The sequence below is a fragment of the Suricata suricatta genome, chromosome 13, assembly GCF_006229205.1.
Source record: "Suricata suricatta isolate VVHF042 chromosome 13, meerkat_22Aug2017_6uvM2_HiC, whole genome shotgun sequence".
NCBI classification, from domain to species: Eukaryota; Metazoa; Chordata; class Mammalia; order Carnivora; family Herpestidae; genus Suricata; species Suricata suricatta.
Window position 1 is genome coordinate 82629368 of NC_043712.1, and position 16929 is coordinate 82646296.

The 16929-nt window shown below is 44.2% G+C and overlaps 1 protein-coding gene across 5 annotated transcripts in view; it reads left to right on the plus strand.

Moving 5' to 3' along the window:
- VLDLR (very low density lipoprotein receptor) overlaps positions 1-16616 on the plus strand; it is a 35375-nt gene extending 18759 nt beyond the window's left edge. For 3 of the 5 annotated variants that reach the window (XM_029920087.1, XM_029920090.1, XM_029920088.1), the window contains 15 exons: positions 958-1329; positions 1449-1571; positions 1660-1782; positions 2465-2584; positions 2698-2823; positions 3829-4000; positions 4594-4812; positions 5700-5818; positions 6340-6479; positions 6770-6911; positions 7727-7873; positions 8727-8810; positions 9189-9269; positions 10121-10290; positions 11172-16616. In XM_029920087.1, coding sequence (XP_029775947.1) covers positions 958-1329; positions 1449-1571; positions 1660-1782; positions 2465-2584; positions 2698-2823; positions 3829-4000; positions 4594-4812; positions 5700-5818; positions 6340-6479; positions 6770-6911; positions 7727-7873; positions 8727-8810; positions 9189-9269; positions 10121-10290; positions 11172-11207 — 2174 coding nt within the window. In that variant the 3' untranslated portion in view covers positions 11208-16616. The remainder of the gene's footprint in view (positions 1-957; positions 1330-1448; positions 1572-1659; positions 1783-2464; positions 2585-2697; positions 2824-3828; positions 4001-4593; positions 4813-5699; positions 5819-6339; positions 6480-6769; positions 6912-7726; positions 7874-8726; positions 8811-9188; positions 9270-10120; positions 10291-11171) is intronic. The other 2 variants (XM_029920089.1, XM_029920091.1) reach the window with 1 other exon arrangement.
- Positions 16617-16929: the final 313 nt, after the last annotated feature.

Here is a 16929-nt window from a genome sequence, read left to right on the forward strand (position 1 = left end):
TCAAGCTACCGCCCTTTTATAGGGCCCCGAGCGCTACAGCTCCCAGGTCTGACTGGCACAGGCCTCCTGATGCAGCACAGTAAGTGAGCTGCGGGTGTTGGCAGTCAAAACGCCAGTCTTGCATTTACAAATCGACTTCCAAGGTCAATACCACTGCACCTAGTCCAGTGAGTTTTGGTGTTCAATCTTAGAACTGAGTTTTATGGCTTGGTGATCTCTGGAGCTGCCAAAAGTTTCCCTCTTCAATCTAGACTTTGCTTCCCAAGAGAGTCGTGGTCTCTACCCTCGTTATCTCCAGACTGTGACCTTGATCCATTTGGTAGGAATCGGAGTCAAAACACAAAGTGGCGAGTCTGCCTGGCCAATCGGCATCAGCCTCACGGGCTACTAGACTGACACTCTAGCCCTAGCAGTGACTTTCTAATACTTGAAGATATTTAAGATCTATGATTCCTAATCCTCATTTGAAGGACCAACAGAGAAGGAACTGTGTGTGGTAGTGTAACATAATGGCTTCTTTTTGGTGACACTGTCATAATGCCTATTACGAGGGTCCGTTTGCCTGTACACCTGATACACAATTTTTTCAGCTAACGATCGATCCACTGTCTGTCCTGTTAGAGATAATGCAGTCTTTGCCTTTCAGAATGAACTCTCTCATTCAAGTTATCGATTGCTTTAAGTTGTTGGTCGATTGTGGGTCTTCTCTCAAATTAACTTAGAGTCTTCAACTCTTTTCTGAGTCCTTTATTTCTGTTCTTATTCAAGCGTCCCTACATCTTGTCCATATCAAACTGCTTGTCAGAATCTGAATATTGATAGAGATCCATGTTCGCTTTTGAGTGAAGCTGGAAAGCTAGGGTTTGTGACCCGAGATCCCGCCTGTACACGGCGGGACCAGAGTCTAGAAAGCACGAGGGGGACACATGCTCAGCCCAGCCCGCTGTCTCTCTGCAGGCAACATCACGTGCAGCCCCGATGAGTTCACTTGCACCAGTGGCCGCTGCATCTCCAGGAACTTCATCTGCAACGGCCAGGACGACTGCAGCGATGGCAGCGATGAGCTGGACTGCGCACCCCCGACGTGCGGCGCCCACGAGTTCCAGTGCAGCACCTCCTCCTGCATCCCGCTCAGCTGGGTGTGTGACGATGATGCCGATTGCTCCGACCAGTCCGATGAGTCCCTGGAGCAGTGTGGCCGCCAGCCGGTGATGCACACCAAGTGTCCGGCCAGCGAGACCCAGTGCGGCTCGGGCGAGTGCATCCACAAGAAGTGGCGGTGCGACGGGGACCCAGACTGCAAAGACGGCAGCGACGAGGTCAACTGTCGTACGTAGCCTTCTTATGAGTATGGCCTGTTCCCTCTTCCTCCTCCTGCCTCTCCTCCCCCCTCCTGCCTCAGCTGCGATGGCACGGCTGCCCACCCCGTGGTCCTCCCTCCCCTGCAGCTTCACGCACCTGCCGACCTGACCAATTCGAGTGTGAGGACGGAAGCTGCATCCACGGCAGCAGGCAATGCAACGGGATCCGAGACTGTGTGGACGGTTCTGATGAAGTCAACTGCAAAAATGGTAAGAGTCTCGCCTCCTGGGGATGAGTCACAGGATTGCTCTGAGCAGCCCCACTAATGGAATCTCACTTTTGTGTTTCTCTCTGTAGTCAATCAGTGCCTGGGCCCAGGCAAGTTCAAGTGCAGAAGTGGGGAATGCATAGATATCAGTAAAGTATGTAACCAGGAGCAGGACTGCAGGGACTGGAGTGACGAGCCCCTCAAAGAATGTCGTAAGTGGACCCGGGCTGCCTGAGTACAGGGTGCGGAAGGTCAATGCCACTGCCCGCAGCTAATGCCGTGTAGGCCCTGTACAGTGCCTGCTTAAACCACTTGTAATGAACCAAGTTCCGCTGTTGGGCTCCAGAGTGGCATTTTTATGCCTTCAAAGTCGAAGCAGTGACCCAACTAGTTCAGTCTTGCCTCCTTATAAATAACCGTTCAGCAGTAGTGACATTTGACTCAGTGCTACTTAGCCAACTGGTAACTTGCCAAGGAGACCAAGGGTTTTCTATCCCTCGAAACCCTCTGAGATGTGTCCCTTTAAGATAGATTATTAGTGGCACCTGGGTGGCTCAGTCGGTTAAGCCTCCGACTTTGGCTCAGGTCATGATCTCACGTTCGTGGGTTCGAGCCCCGCGTTGGGCTCTGTGCTGAAGCTCTCTGCTTCCAATTCTGCATCTCCCTCTCCCTCTCCGCCCCTCCCTGCTCATGCTCTGAATCTGTCTCAAAAATAAATAAAACATTAAAAAAAAAATTTTTTTTAAAAGACAGATTATTAGGTCTTAGGAAAATCATGGGTTGGACCAGACTAATTAGATACCTGACTGAAAAAGCCCCAAGTTTAAATGCTCATCAGGGCAAACACTGATTTGGAATAAGATGCCAAATAACTCTAGTCCCTTTTTATTTCAGATGTAAACGAATGCCTGGTTAATAACGGTGGCTGTTCTCACATCTGCAAGGACCTAGTTATAGGGTACGAGTGTGACTGTGCAGCTGGGTTTGAACTGATAGATAAGAAAACCTGTGGAGGTGAGTCAGGGAGAGAGCCTAAGCCCTGGTGGGGGAAGGGAAGGGGCTGGGAAAAGACTGTGTGTCTCTGTATCATCTGGGCACAGCAAGACTAATTCTCATTTCCCTCCTAGATATCGATGAATGCCAAAATCCGGGAATCTGTAGCCAAATTTGTATCAACCTAAAAGGCGGTTACAAGTGTGAATGTAGTCGGGGATATCAGATGGATCTTGCCACTGGCGTGTGCAAGGCAGTAGGTAAATGGACTTGCACTTGTGTTGTTCTGGCACCTTCATGAGCGGGTGCTTACAAAAGTTATAGCCAGTGACTCCAAGAGTCAACTCAATATGGAATTGAAACGGTGCAGCTCTTCCTTAACTTATGATGATGTCACAATGCAACAAACCCATTGTAGGCTGAAAATATCCTAAGTCAAAGATATATTTTATGTACCTAACCTATCAAGTAGCATGGCTTCACCAAGCCCACCTTAAATGTGCTCAGACCTCTTACACTGGCTTATAGTTGCGCAACATCATCTAACACAAAGCTTATATTATCATCAAGAATTCAATAGCTCCTTTCATGTACTGAGTACTGTACTCAGTGAAAACAGAATGGTTGTGTGGGTGCAGATAGTCGTCAGTGGATAGGTCTGTCACCACGTGATCATGGGGCTGACCCCGAGCTTCTGCCCAGCATCAGGAGAAAACATCACAAGCAACGATTGTGACACCTATCCCTGGCCCCAGGAAAAGATCCACACTCTGAATTCAAAGTGTGGTTTCCACAGAATGCAAACCCCTTTTGTACCATCGTAAGGTTGAAAAATCCTAAGCCAAACCATCCTAAGTCAGAGGCTATCTGTACTTGGGAGCCATGTTACTGAACGCCCGGTGCAGTATCATAGGTTAAACAGAAGATCATTCCCCCAGACACCTGCATTAGTCAGTTTCTTCTGCACACGATACCATGAACACCTCCCAGGTTTGCTTACTCTCTGCTCCCCAGACGTGAGTACAATCTCAGTAAGTAACATACCCATCTGCTACCCTCCCAGTGAGTGCTGTGACCCTAGAACTGCCTTCTTTAATGGTGGGAAGTGCTTGCAGATCCCAGAGAACACAGAGTGCAGCAAGAATACTCCTCAGGTGTTTAGCAATGCCTTTACTTTTCAAGGGCTCCTCCTCCAGGAGGAGCAGACCTAGGAGGACCTGGCCTTCTTACAGCAAAGCCAAATAAACCTGACTCCTCTCTTGCAGGTAAAGAACCAAGTTTGATCTTCACTAATCGAAGAGACATCCGAAAGATTGGCTTGGAGAGGAAAGAATACATCCAACTAGTTGAACAGCTAAGAAACACAGTGGCTCTTGATGCGGATATTGCTGCTCAGAAGTTGTTCTGGGCTGATCTAAGCCAAAAGGCCATCTTCAGGTAACTTCAGTTCTATGCATGGTATCTCAACATAAAGTCCCTGTCACTTGGTCTTTGGGAAGGCTTGGAGGAATTTCTAGCTCCAATCTAGCATCTAATGAGTTGGGACTCCTCAATCTGAACACTGATTGATTCTCCAACTATTAAATGACTATGGTTCCTCCTTAGAAACTAAAACTTGTCAAGTACAAAGTGGCTATAGCAATAGGATTATCACAAAGCACATCTTTATTTCTCCCATTTTCACCACTTTCTCTCTACAGCTCATTGACAACTGTTCATAGTTGCTACCAAATGGTAGGGGCAGCTTTCTTTCAATGCAAACTATAGAAACTCAGATGATGGCTCCTGAAACAAATAGCTTCACTTAGAAATGAGTCATACTTGCATATCGAATATGTAGCAGCAACTGAATAATGGACAGTATTGTCTAGGACCAGTACGAGGCATAGTTAAGTCATCTGAGTGGTGAGCGGTGGTGTTACTAGAGTTTCTTCTGAGCAAACTGTTGACCCTTTTGTAAACAGAAAGTCCATTCTCTAGGCTCTGATGGTGTCAAACTCTTAAATTTCTTGTGACCTATTCTGTTTCAGTGCCTCAATTGATGACAAGGTTGGTAGACATGTTAAAATGATCGACAATGTCTATAATCCTGCAGCCATTGCTGTTGATTGGGTGTACAAGACCATCTACTGGACAGATGCGGCTTCTAAGACTATTTCAGTAGCTACCCTAGATGGAGCCAAGAGGAAGTTCCTGTTTAACTCTGACTTGCGGGAGCCAGCCTCCATAGCTGTGGACCCACTGTCTGGGTTTGTAGTCTGTCTTTCATCTAATATAGCTTTTTAGACGCTATCTGCGTATGCCAGGAGCTATCCCCAGGGCTGAAATCATACTGAAATCGAATGAGTTATCAGCTCCCCACAGCAAAGAATTATCCAGTTCAAGCGGTGCCAAGTCAGAGGTGCCATGATCAGGAAACCTCCATAGTCCAGGCCCTCCCTGGCAGCATGACCGCTGGTTGACATTCATGAAACAACAGATCTGATGTGATGTTCACTAAAAGCTGTACCTGAACCCTTATGGCCACACACCTTCTTCCCAAGTAAATTTTAATTTTTGTCTGAATGCTTTGTCACATTAGTTCTGGATGAGCAACCCCAAGTATCAGCACGAGTTGGGGGATTTTGGTAACCCCATTAACTCAATGCTTTCATCTAAATGTCCAAGTCGTCTGGAAGACCAGGGGAAATTAATGGACCTGTCTAGCAACATTTCGTGGACTGGTCTCCCTAAAATGCCACTAAATAATATAGAGAAGCAGCTTGGGAAGTTGAATGAGCCTGGAGTAACCACATTGACCACCATGAATCCTCACTCGAACACCATCAGCCAGCCCCTACTGTAAACCTTAACATATGTTTGAGTCCTCTGAAAGAACTGGCCTTTTATAAAGGAAATACCTAACCTTTGCCTTGGGGTCAAAATATAAATGCCACACTTATATAGATTAATATAGTTCATAATGAGCTGGCAAGATTCAGAGTGTTAACTTTTGTTTGCCCAGAACATAATTTAGACCCTTGACTGTTACTGTTTGTCTCTTGAGTTTTCTATTCATTCTTTAAATGTGTGTCTCAAACTAGAAGTTTATGCCTTCTAAACCACTGAGGCTTATTTATCATTTAATTCTTCCCAGCTTTGTTTACTGGTCAGACTGGGGAGAACCCGCTAAAATAGAAAAAGCGGGCATGAATGGATTCGATAGACGGCCTCTGGTGACCGTGGATATCCAATGGCCTAATGGAATTACCCTTGGTATGTATGTTCTTCCTTCCCTGACCACCAATTCTATGGTTTTCACTTCTCTCCATGGTTTATTCTGGACTGTGGTGGACAGTTCTCCATGGTTCTCTTTAGGGCAGAACTTTTGAAAGAGAGTAACTGAGTAACTCAAGTGGAACAGTGGACTTAACAAATTACATGCTCCACCATGACTAGCTTTTCTGTCTCTTTGGACCCAATATGTGACATGAATTCAGGGAAGCTTGGGCCTTGGAAGCTCTCATCCCATAAGGGCAGAATGATATGCTAGCTTACTATCTATAAAATGTAACATTTCTCAAGTCGGCTACTTGGAGAACCTCAGGCACTCCTTTAGTCTCCCAGAATGAATGTGCGTACAGATTCTGCCTGCTACTTCACAAGGTTTGTGGGACCCCCTTAAAAACCATGCCGAAGAAGGAATCATGAACATAGAATATTGGATTTTTTGGATCCTTTCAGTGGAAGCCAGGAAGCCAAAGCCATGATGCATCAATAATTCTTTTCCTCCCTAGACCTTATAAAGAGCCGTCTCTATTGGCTTGACTCCAAGCTGCACATGTTGTCCAGCGTGGATTTGAATGGCCAAGATCGTAGGATTGTCCTAAAGTCTCTGGAGTTCCTAGCTCATCCTCTCGCACTAACCATATTTGAGGTGAGATGTGTGCCTCACGTCTAAATGTGTACCTCTTCACCCTTGGGGAGAAAGAAGAGGCCCGCAGGAAGGGGAGGAGGGGCACTTACAACGTGGGACAAATTCTATCCTGATTTCTTATAGCACTTTGAGAAACTTTGACTTGTATCTCGTACAGTCTGGGACATCCAATATCCCAGACCAGCATGCAATAAATTTGGTCCACTAAATTGCCAGTAAATGATGATGACCTTAGATATTGACTTGTGTTCATCTCAGATGCACATGCTCATTTGGGGGTTCTGTTTTAGGATCGTGTCTACTGGATAGATGGGGAAAATGAAGCCGTCTATGGGGCCAACAAATTCACTGGATCAGAGCTGGCCACTCTCATTAACAACCTTAATGATGCCCAAGACATCATTGTCTATCATGAACTTGTACAGCCATCAGGTAATGTGGATGAGCACAGCCCTAAAGGGCCACTGTAAGGACAGAGGCATGACCTAGTACCGACTTGGATATTGTTAGCTCCCAGCAACTCAACTTGCTCTAAAAGGGAACTTTTCCCTCTAGTACCCTACACCTCAAACACGTCAAAGTTGTTTTTATTTTTTTATTTCTGACTTCCTGAATTGCTGCAGAACTTTAACTCTTATATTCCCTTCCAACTGTCAGTGTTCAGCCTTTTATTTCAGGCTTTCCCATACCTCTTGGCCTTCATTCTCTTGTACTGTGATGATTGTACTACCCTCCAAAGTAGCTTTATGCCAGAAACTTCTCCTGCCTCCCCATCATGACACATCTTCTCTGTAGATCCTCAAACACAAGTGTTCATATCATCTCCTGCTCAAAATCTTGACTAGTTCTATCTAAATGGAAGCCTTAAACTTCCCTCTCACTGGGTTCCTTCTACTTCGTGGGAGCAAAGCAAAGTAGAACATGCTAGTCTCTCTCCCTTGAGTCTTCACTATAAGCTTTGGACCAGTAGGGGGTACCTCCTTCCTGCCACCTGCTTTCTCACCACCCATCTGTTCAAAGCATAATCCTTATGCCACTTTCAACAGGTTTCTTTGGATCTGTGGTATCCTTAGAGCATGATCCCTTATATTTCTTCTTTACTGTATTGGTCGTGCTAGAAGGTTTGACAGAGTAGACAAGTGTAATCTCCTTGGGGACAAGGGCTTATGTCTTCAGCATCTAGAACAGAGCTTTATGTATAGCAGGCAGCAGAATGCTGATTTTAAAGGACTTTTATTTCTGAATAGGTAAAAATTGGTGTGAAGAAGACACGGAGAATGGAGGATGTGAATACCTGTGCCTGCCAGCGCCACAGATTAATGATCACTCCCCAAAATACACCTGTTCCTGTCCCAACGGGTACAAGCTAGAGGAAAATGGCCGAGAATGCCACAGTAAGGCTTTTTACATTACAACCACAAACGGGACAGAACAACAGGCAACAGAATAAGTCACTAGCTATAAAACTAGCCTTGATTTTTAAACAGTTTTGTTCTGATTCTTGGAATAGATTTGGGAACGTATCTCCTACTGTTGCACGCCAGGTTTTCTTGCCGTTACTTCGGAACGGACTTCTAACTCATGTCAACATTATGTGCGTCTGTAGCTGACTCAAGAGTGAATGCGACTATGCTGATTTGTACCAGTGAGACCCCTAACATCACCGAGCTAGCCAGCTTATAAACACGGATTATTCTTCCCAAGAGGCCCTGGTTACAGGAAACCTTATGGCCTCAGTGGGTGACTCCATCTTCTATTCACGCTCAACCCAAACTTGATTTTCATCTTTTGTCCTTAGCTTCTCATTGAGTGGTAGATTAAAGTCACTTGTTGTGAGCAAGGAATTCATAGTGTGAGGCTTTTATTAGCTTACTGCGGAGGTCCTGCAGGGATTAGGTCAGTTTACTAAGAAAGTCATTGCAAGACAATCTGACAGTAAGACTAATACGTCTGCTTAATCTGGTTTTGAGAGCATTTCTTGTAACTTCTGGGACGAAGCTGAGAGGGTAAGTGTGGCTGCTCAGCTTTTTGAATTGTCAGATTCCAGATGTTGACTGTTCTGTCCCAAGTCTCTTGTGTCTCTGGGTTTGCACGAAGACTTTCAGTTTTGTCCATACAACTTAGTTCAGCCGAGATTTTTCTGTTTCCCGTGGCATTAACATACCCGTTCTCATGATTTATCTGGACAAAACAGCTAGTCACTCTGGAACCTTGGCATTAACCAGGTTCTTGGTCTTTGTAATTCAGGTACTGCAACTACTGTGACTTACAGAGAGACAAAGGGCATCAGCACAATAGAAATTTCGCCAACTAGTGGACTAGCTCCTGGAGGTACTGGGCCCAGTACTGCCAACTGTGAATCTCAACTAACAGCCACACCCCCTGTATTTATTGCTTACATAATTAATGCAGCCTGTAACTACTCATTCTGCCCCTGAATGGTAACATGCGTTAGAACTCCAAAGACTTAAAGCCTGCAATTCTTAGCCTGTCCTGACTTCTTAAGATTTCTACTAGCAAATTGTTAGTGAAATAGCTGTTCTGGTGTGTGACTCTCAAATACTTGTAGATCAGTTGTTCCCGGTACACAAAGCAGTAGATACTAAACATCAGTAATGGGCACCGGGCATGAGGTGCTCCGCCAGATGGGTAAATTCTTAAGTCTGAATTCAGGTCCATCTACACTGATTTCTTTTTATTCTCCTGTAGGGATCAATGTGACCACAGCCGTAACGGAGGTCACTGTTCCTCCCAAAGGCACTTCCGCTGCCTGGGCCATCCTTCCTCTCTGTAAGTACATTGCCTACATATCTGGGTCGATAAACTTGTGTGACACCAACCAGATGGGCATTTCTGATCCATCTAGAGACCCCTCGCCCATGCTAACAGTACTCATGACACTGACTACCTTCGCTCTGTCTCTAGCATGGCACACGGAGTCCACACCTTTCTCTTCCATGGTATCTTCAGCACAGTGATAACTTCTCAACTATTCCATGAATGGCACTGACTGCTCTCTACTTCAGAGTTGTTAGTCTGGCTTATTCCCTTTCACAATACGCCCCTTTTGGTAAAGAACGCTGTTCTGTTCCCCACTCTGAAAGGTATACAATGCTTCATACAGAGGAGACATACAGATACTTTAATGCCTTCTTAAGAAGTTGGAGGACTCATACAGAGTGAATTAAAATAGTTAAGAATGATTAAACTCAGGGGAAACAACCTCTAGAGCAATTTTTGGGCATGCGGATTCTAAGGAAGGCACTGTGCTAAAATGGTCACTTTATCCTGGAATACTGGATTCCAAGCCTTCCTAATATACCTAGGGGAACACTTGAAAAGCCCTCCAGAAACTTGTGGAATTTTAATTCATTTGGCCCAGGAAGGGGGCCAGGACTCCACACTTGCCCAAATGGCTGTGCAGAGCTTAGCTCCAGTCCAAAGAGTAATACTTAACCGCTGATCTGAACTTGTTTCAAACTCCTGGCCCATTTATAGTCTAATACCTAGCTATGCCAACTTCCTAAAACATGAAATTTTTATGCATGTCCCATATCACTGACCCCTGAGCGTGACCCTTTTTTTTTTTTTTTTGATGTTCTGAGGCTAACTCTGCTTAGTCACCTTCTCACTTGTTTCAGTGCTCTTGGCAATGGCAGCAGTAGGTGGCTATTTGATGTGGCGGAATTGGCAGCATAAGAACATGAAAAGCATGAACTTTGACAATCCTGTGTACTTGAAGACTACGGAAGAGGACCTGTCAATAGACATTGGTAGACACAGTGCTTCTGTTGGACACACGTACCCAGCAGTAAGTCAGCTTTGTGTCTTGATACACCATGGCTTGCTGTAGGACTTGCTGGAAAGGAGACCGCTAACTCAAGCTGTGGCTGCTTGGGCTGGAAAGAGCCATTGGGATCAAAGAGCCACCAAATACATCTACTACCCGGAGATTAGACAGTCTAGCCTGTTAGAACACATGCCAGTCAGTTGATAAGCATCCGCCCCATACAAAACAAGTAAGTCAACCTAAGGTCATCACTGTACTATTGGAGACATTTTTGGTTATAGAAACTGTATGTAAATCTTAGCATGAACCAAGTGGCTCCTATTTGAACTGTCAGCTGTCCACCGGATGCTTAAAAATTAGCACATCCTATATAGGGGAGTTGGCTTAAAGTCAGTGTATTAAGCAAGATTCATTTAGCCATAATTACCAAATGCTTGAAAGTGGCCTCACCCATCTACAATAGCTAGCTTCCTTTCAGGGGAAGAGTCAGCTACTTTTCCTTCAGTTGAAACCCAACTGGAGTATTTGGCCTTCACTGAGGGAAGAGTGTAAACAAAACCAGTACTCAGCACTCCATCTCTGAAGCTCTTGGGTGAAACAAAGAATGGTGGTCAGTTCATGGCACATGTGTGTCTTTTCCCCATTTTTCTCCAGGACTTAAGATCATTAAGGAGATGGTGGCATCAGCTCCACTGTTTTCTCTGTCTATCAAGTAGATAGCAATGGATTCGAGTTAAAATGCATCAGGGGAACACAACTCAATACTTTTTTGAGATCTGACTTCTCTTCTGTGTCCCTTTGGCTTCTGAATGACCAACCCAAAAGCAAGATCCATTTTAGAGACTGGAGTTCCTACCAGTGAATGATCACCAAGCTCATCCTGTACTCTTTCTCTTCCACAGATATCAGTTGTAAGCACAGATGATGATCTAGCTTGACTTCTGAGATGAGTCTTGACCTTTGAGGTCTAAACCAATACTCCCCCCCACTTCGGAATGGTAACCGAGCCAACGCCTGAAGGCTTTCTTCCTCCAGTCTGGAAGGACATCAAGATACCCTTTACATGGATCAAGCTTGTATACTTGACCGTTTTTATATGACTTTTGTAAATATTCCCACCCACATTCTACTTCAGCTTTGGATGTGGTTACCAAGTACCTAACCCTTGAGTTTCTAGACAGTATTGCCGCATCTGGCCAAATATGCACTTTCCCTAGAAAGCCATATTCCAGCAATGACACTTGTGCTATAGTGTATGCCACTTGTACATACATTGTATAGGCCATCTGTAAATATCCCGGCAAACAATCACTATTCTTAAGCACTTTGAAAATATTTCTATGTAAATTATTGTAAACTTTTTTCAATGGTTGGGACAATGGCAATAGGATAAAACGGGTTACTAAGATGAAATTGCCAAAAAAATTTGTAAACTAATTTTGTACGTATGAATGAAATCTTTGACCTCAGTGGAGGTTTGCAAAGACTGAGTGTTCTAACTACTGTACATTTTTTTTCAAGTGCTAAAACAATTAAACCAAGCAGCTTACCCACGGTTTGTGCCTATTCCTCTAGGATAAACTTCTGTAAATGACCTGAGTAGTATCAAGCATTCTAACGGAACTATAGGAGCTAGATGATATATATCTTGATGTTGTATAACTAAGCCTAGAATTTGGCTAGTTTCTCTTACAAACAAGTACTAAGAGAACAAGGTACCACTTCATATTTGTTCCCCAGTTATTGATTTTGTAAAAGAAGTTGACTTAGCTGGTACCTAGAATGCCTCTTGTTTAGGGGAAAGTTTCTTTTCTCATTACTTTGTTTCCTGACCTAGAAACCTATGCTAAGATTTCTAGCAATTCTGCTTCTTGATGCTTAAGTCTCTGTTTTCTGTGTTCTGTCATTATATGTAGCTCCAGGGCAAGGGCCTTCTTGCCCTCCAGCTAAGTGTGTTCTGCTTTTAGAAGTGTACACGGTCTACCATGAAGAAGGCTGGAGAGGTAACATTTAGTGCCATTCGTGAACAACCTAACGTAATGGTTCTCAGTGGGGTTAGCATCTCTATCCTCTGAGAACTTGTTAAAAATCCAAGTTCTCAGCCCCCTTCCCAGACCTGCTGAATGAAAAGCTATGAGCTCCAGGAATGTGTTTCCGCAAGTCCCTCAGGTGATTCTGATATAAGCTAACACTTGAAAACCACTGTTCCAATGTGACTTCTTGGAGAATCTGCAGTACCTGCTAATTTTTCAGGCTTGCTGGCAGAGATTCCTTCTATGAACGATGTCTGAAATGTTTAGTATGAAGGGCAAATAAGGCATTTGGTTGGAAGAAAAAGTTGCATGTGGCTCTAGTAAGTTTTCCATCATATTGGCCATTGCCCCCTTTCTCTCATGTCTCAGAATATGGGCAAGCAAGGGAAGACAGGAGGCCTGAAGCCCTGGGAAGATGCTCAAATTCCAAAATGAGGTGGGGAGTCTCTGCAGAGAAGGTAGGATTCCTTTTGGGATTAAATGACCAATGCAAGAGCCAAGAGGATGAAGAGATGTTGTGAGTAGTTAAACGGATCAGGAGATGACTCCTATTCCACGTGTATGTGGAATATAAGTAAGGCAGTTGACACCTTGCTTGCAGCTTAGGCAGAGATCAACAATCCTAGATGAAGTTGCTTCTGCCATGTTGTTTAATAGATACCTGTTGTAATTTTGGTCAAACAGATCAAAGTGAAAGGCATGGGCTTTTGTTGGGGGGGGTTGGGGGGGTATGCAAGTCACAATATAGAAGGAAGAGGCTATAGCTGTGAAGGTAGGACTCCTCTGTTATCCACCTGTTCCTTCCTCTTCAAATAGTAATTACACTAAACAGGATGTAGTCTACTGATGTAGGGTATGTAAAGTGCCCATGTGATTAGTAGGTTGGCATTCATCGTATCTGACCTCTGAAGGCCATGGGGTTGACTGGTACTTTGACCGTATGCTACAAAACCCACTGATTTATTTTTTTAATTAGAGCAATCCAAAGTTCCCTCCTAGGAACCCTAAAAATACCAGTGTTTTTCCCCATTCCAAGGACTATATATTGTGAATCAACACTAAGGCCCAAAGACATAGTTTTTAAAAATAAAATCAAGCATTATTCTCCATCATCTTCTCTTAGATTCCAGTCCCTCCTGTGTTCTTTTAGGTTCTAAGTCCCAGTCTCCAACCTTCTAAGAGTCTAAAGTACCTCCTTCTTTTACCTTGGCCTACCCCCCAGAAGTAGCCAAGGACAGAAACTCTAACTTAAGGACTGAAGAAATGAAGTAACTATGTATTTCTGTTGAACTAAGAATAGTTAATATGGCTTGTCAATTCAGCATGTAATAATAGTTCATGGATAATGAGCCTTGGGCTTCAGTACCCAATTAAGAGCTGTAACAATCCTACATGAAACATATTGGCATAAGATTGCTATATCTGGAGAGTTTACTATAGAAGGTGAGAATTAAGAGGTAAAATAGGAAACTTAACAGTGAAGGAGGATGTTTGGAGTTAAGTGAGTCGTACAAAGTCACTCAAAGTGAGTCCTCCAGAGACTTTAGGAATTGCTGCGAAGATTGGCAAGAGATGAGTAAAGATATGTGGCCCCTGGTGAAGAAATCCATCGGAGTCCCTGGGTCCAAATTTTTAAGTGGCCTTTGCAAGCTCTCTATTTGGCAAGAAGGTACTCCAGTTGTTCAGCCAGCTCCCTTAAGACATTCTTATGGCTATTTTAAAGCCGCAGCATCATCTTCAAGCCTCCAGTGTTCTATTCTTGATGAACATGAGGAGAGGGAAAAGAAAAAAAGGACTTCAACTTTGGCACTTACTTCTGTTCCTTATATCTTTGGAAGTCAGATAGCCCTTCTCAAAAAATGAAAAGACAGGCTTTTAACAGCAAAACTATAGGGCATTTAAAGAACTAACTCTTCAGTTTAATGCTGCGAAATGAAGTATAGCTTTGAACTCTCCTCACCTCCAAAGCACAAGATTCTGGAGTGTTCTGTGTCATTAGTCTAAGTAGAGGAATATCCTAGAATTCTTACCTAGTGAAGAGGTTTATTCTTATGAACCCAAACGGAAGCCAGAACCCTTGATTTGAGTGGGAGGGAGACGTGCAAAGAGCATACGCACTTTTGCTGTGAGAACTTAGGTCCGAGAACCTAGACTACAACCTGATCATCTCAACCACGGAGTCTGAGCTTCTTGGTTTCATAAGCAACCAGCCTCTTTGGAAAAATTGAGAATGATTTGATGAACATTTCAGCCACATCACCAACCTCAACTGTGGAGGTTCAGGAATATGTAGAAGTAGAAAAAGTCTCCAAAGATGCCTTGTACAAATATAGGAGAAACGAATCTGAAGCTACAACAATGGTATTTTGGGGACTTATTTCTCTCACGTTAAGCATGGAGCTTTTCCAAGTCAAAACAGCTTCACATGAGGGAAAGTAAGCCTTCTCTGTATATACGTCATCCTTGTCTGCTTTCACAGATCAAAAGCTGAACGCGAGTTAGCAGCGAGGTCCTGGTCATGATTTGGAGGTCTGTAGATAAGCTATTAAGGAACAGATGACAGGAGTGTCTCATCTCTCTACTGTGTCTCCCATATCCATTGAGCATTTCTGACCCCAGCTCGTTCGAGAAACAGGAACCAAGTGGGACCACCGACTGACAGTCTCCCTGTAAAACTTCTAGCCATGGTCTCAAAAGGAAGACAAGATAGGCTGAAGGTGGGTTGTAGGCTCTGTAGGGGACCCTCGGCACATCATCAATAGTTTTCTTCTTTGCTTTGCTTAAGGAGAAAGTCCTAGATTGGCAGCCAGGAGGTTCACCAGCACTGACTGCGGTGTCGGTCTTGATGTGGTAGTTTGGGCCAGCTGCTGATCCCCTCTGGAAATGGCCCTGATGCAGACTGCATTGCTATGCCATGGTGACAGTTACGAGAGAACACATGGAAGGGTCAACATGGTGTCCGGCATGTAGTGGGTGCAAGGCGAGCGCTCCTGCTGGAGAACACTCTGGATGCTATGCCTCTATTTATTCATTGTGGAACCATCTAGAAACTGCCAAGTGACTTTACCAGTGAGAGTTACAGGAACTTGACTCATTAATGAGCCTAACGTGCATTAGATTGTCCCAACTGGTTCCCACTACACCTGTCTGATGAGATCCAGGTGTGACATTCAGGTGGCGGTATCACCCTCATGTAATTAAAAAGGTTTCGAGGCTTATATGACTTAAATCCTAGAAATGGAGCTGGTGTGTTTCTGCCTCAACTTTTTTACTTTACTGCCTGGTATGTGGAAATGAGTTTTTGATGTCCCGCACAGTGTTTGGATGGCAGCTAACACACTTGGAATCTCCTTTAACTTCTTACCATGTGCTTAATAATAGGCTAGATTGATGCTGGCCTGTATTTTATTTGATCTTCATCACAACCTGGAAAAGTCAATGTCTCTTATAGATGTGAAAACTGGGGCCACAGGTAACAGCAGATTCCAAACTCTACGTGCCTACTGCCATTGCCTTCCCAGAAAAGGAGACAGGGCTGCGTAGAGTTTAAGATGGATGTCACACTACATGTTTGCTGAGTCCCCTTGACTGTTGATGTTCGGGTCCTCCAGCAGTTTGTCAGGTGTCTCAGATGCCCCTAATGGCCGCCATCCAATATGGCAGCACACCAAAAGTAGAACACTAGCACTACATCAGGCCAGCACAGAGGAATACTGTTATGTGCTATGCGCCAAGATGCCAGAAGGTCCAGAATTATTTTCCTTGGCCATCTCTACGAAATAGAAGTAGATTAGCGGATTGCCATGTGAAAGGCAAAGATTCCCTGAAGGAATTGATGGACGTGCAACATCCCTCCTGTGTATAAAGACACTGGAGCAAACAAGCTCTACCACAACCTATCAGACATTGTAAGGTTCTCGCAAGGAAAGACATGCCCAGGAAGGTAGGAAGAACGGTGACTTGGGTCAACTGACTGACGGATCTTAGGTCTTCTGGAATCTACCCCTGAGACCTAGGTTTTTCCCAATTTATACACAGGCCCTGGGGAAAAGAATTCTTTGAAAAAAAAATGACTGGCTTTGAAAAAAAACTATCTTGCCCCTTCTAAAATGTCACTTGATACCAAAATATGATTTAAGAGCATGTAATGCCTCGGGAGTCCAGAGCATGAAACAAGATTCTAACGCTCAGGATCTTTAACTACTAGAGTCACATGTTGGAAACACATCCAGTCCTGCTGACCTGTAGATAAGCATTTTCCCTTTATTAATAAACTGTACATGTAACTGAAATAAAAGTTTATTTTTGAGATAATTGTCGTAAGCCTTTCCTTTTTTCTACAGAAGTTTTAAATTAGCTTTTCCTCACATCATTCTCCTATTTTTACAACTGAATCACCAAAGCTGGCTCAGTCACCCCTTTCTGGAAAAGGTCCTCAAAGGATGGGAAATGTCTCCTTCCTTGTCATGCTTAGAAGTACCATTAATGCCTCACCAGAGACCATCAACGTCTCAGGAGAGGTGGCCAAAGCTTCACCCTCTCCAACACCCCTTCCCACTCCTCCCATCAAAGAAATGAATATTGAAGCTACTATTGCCAGGGAATGTTAGGCCAGTCCCCTCCTCCC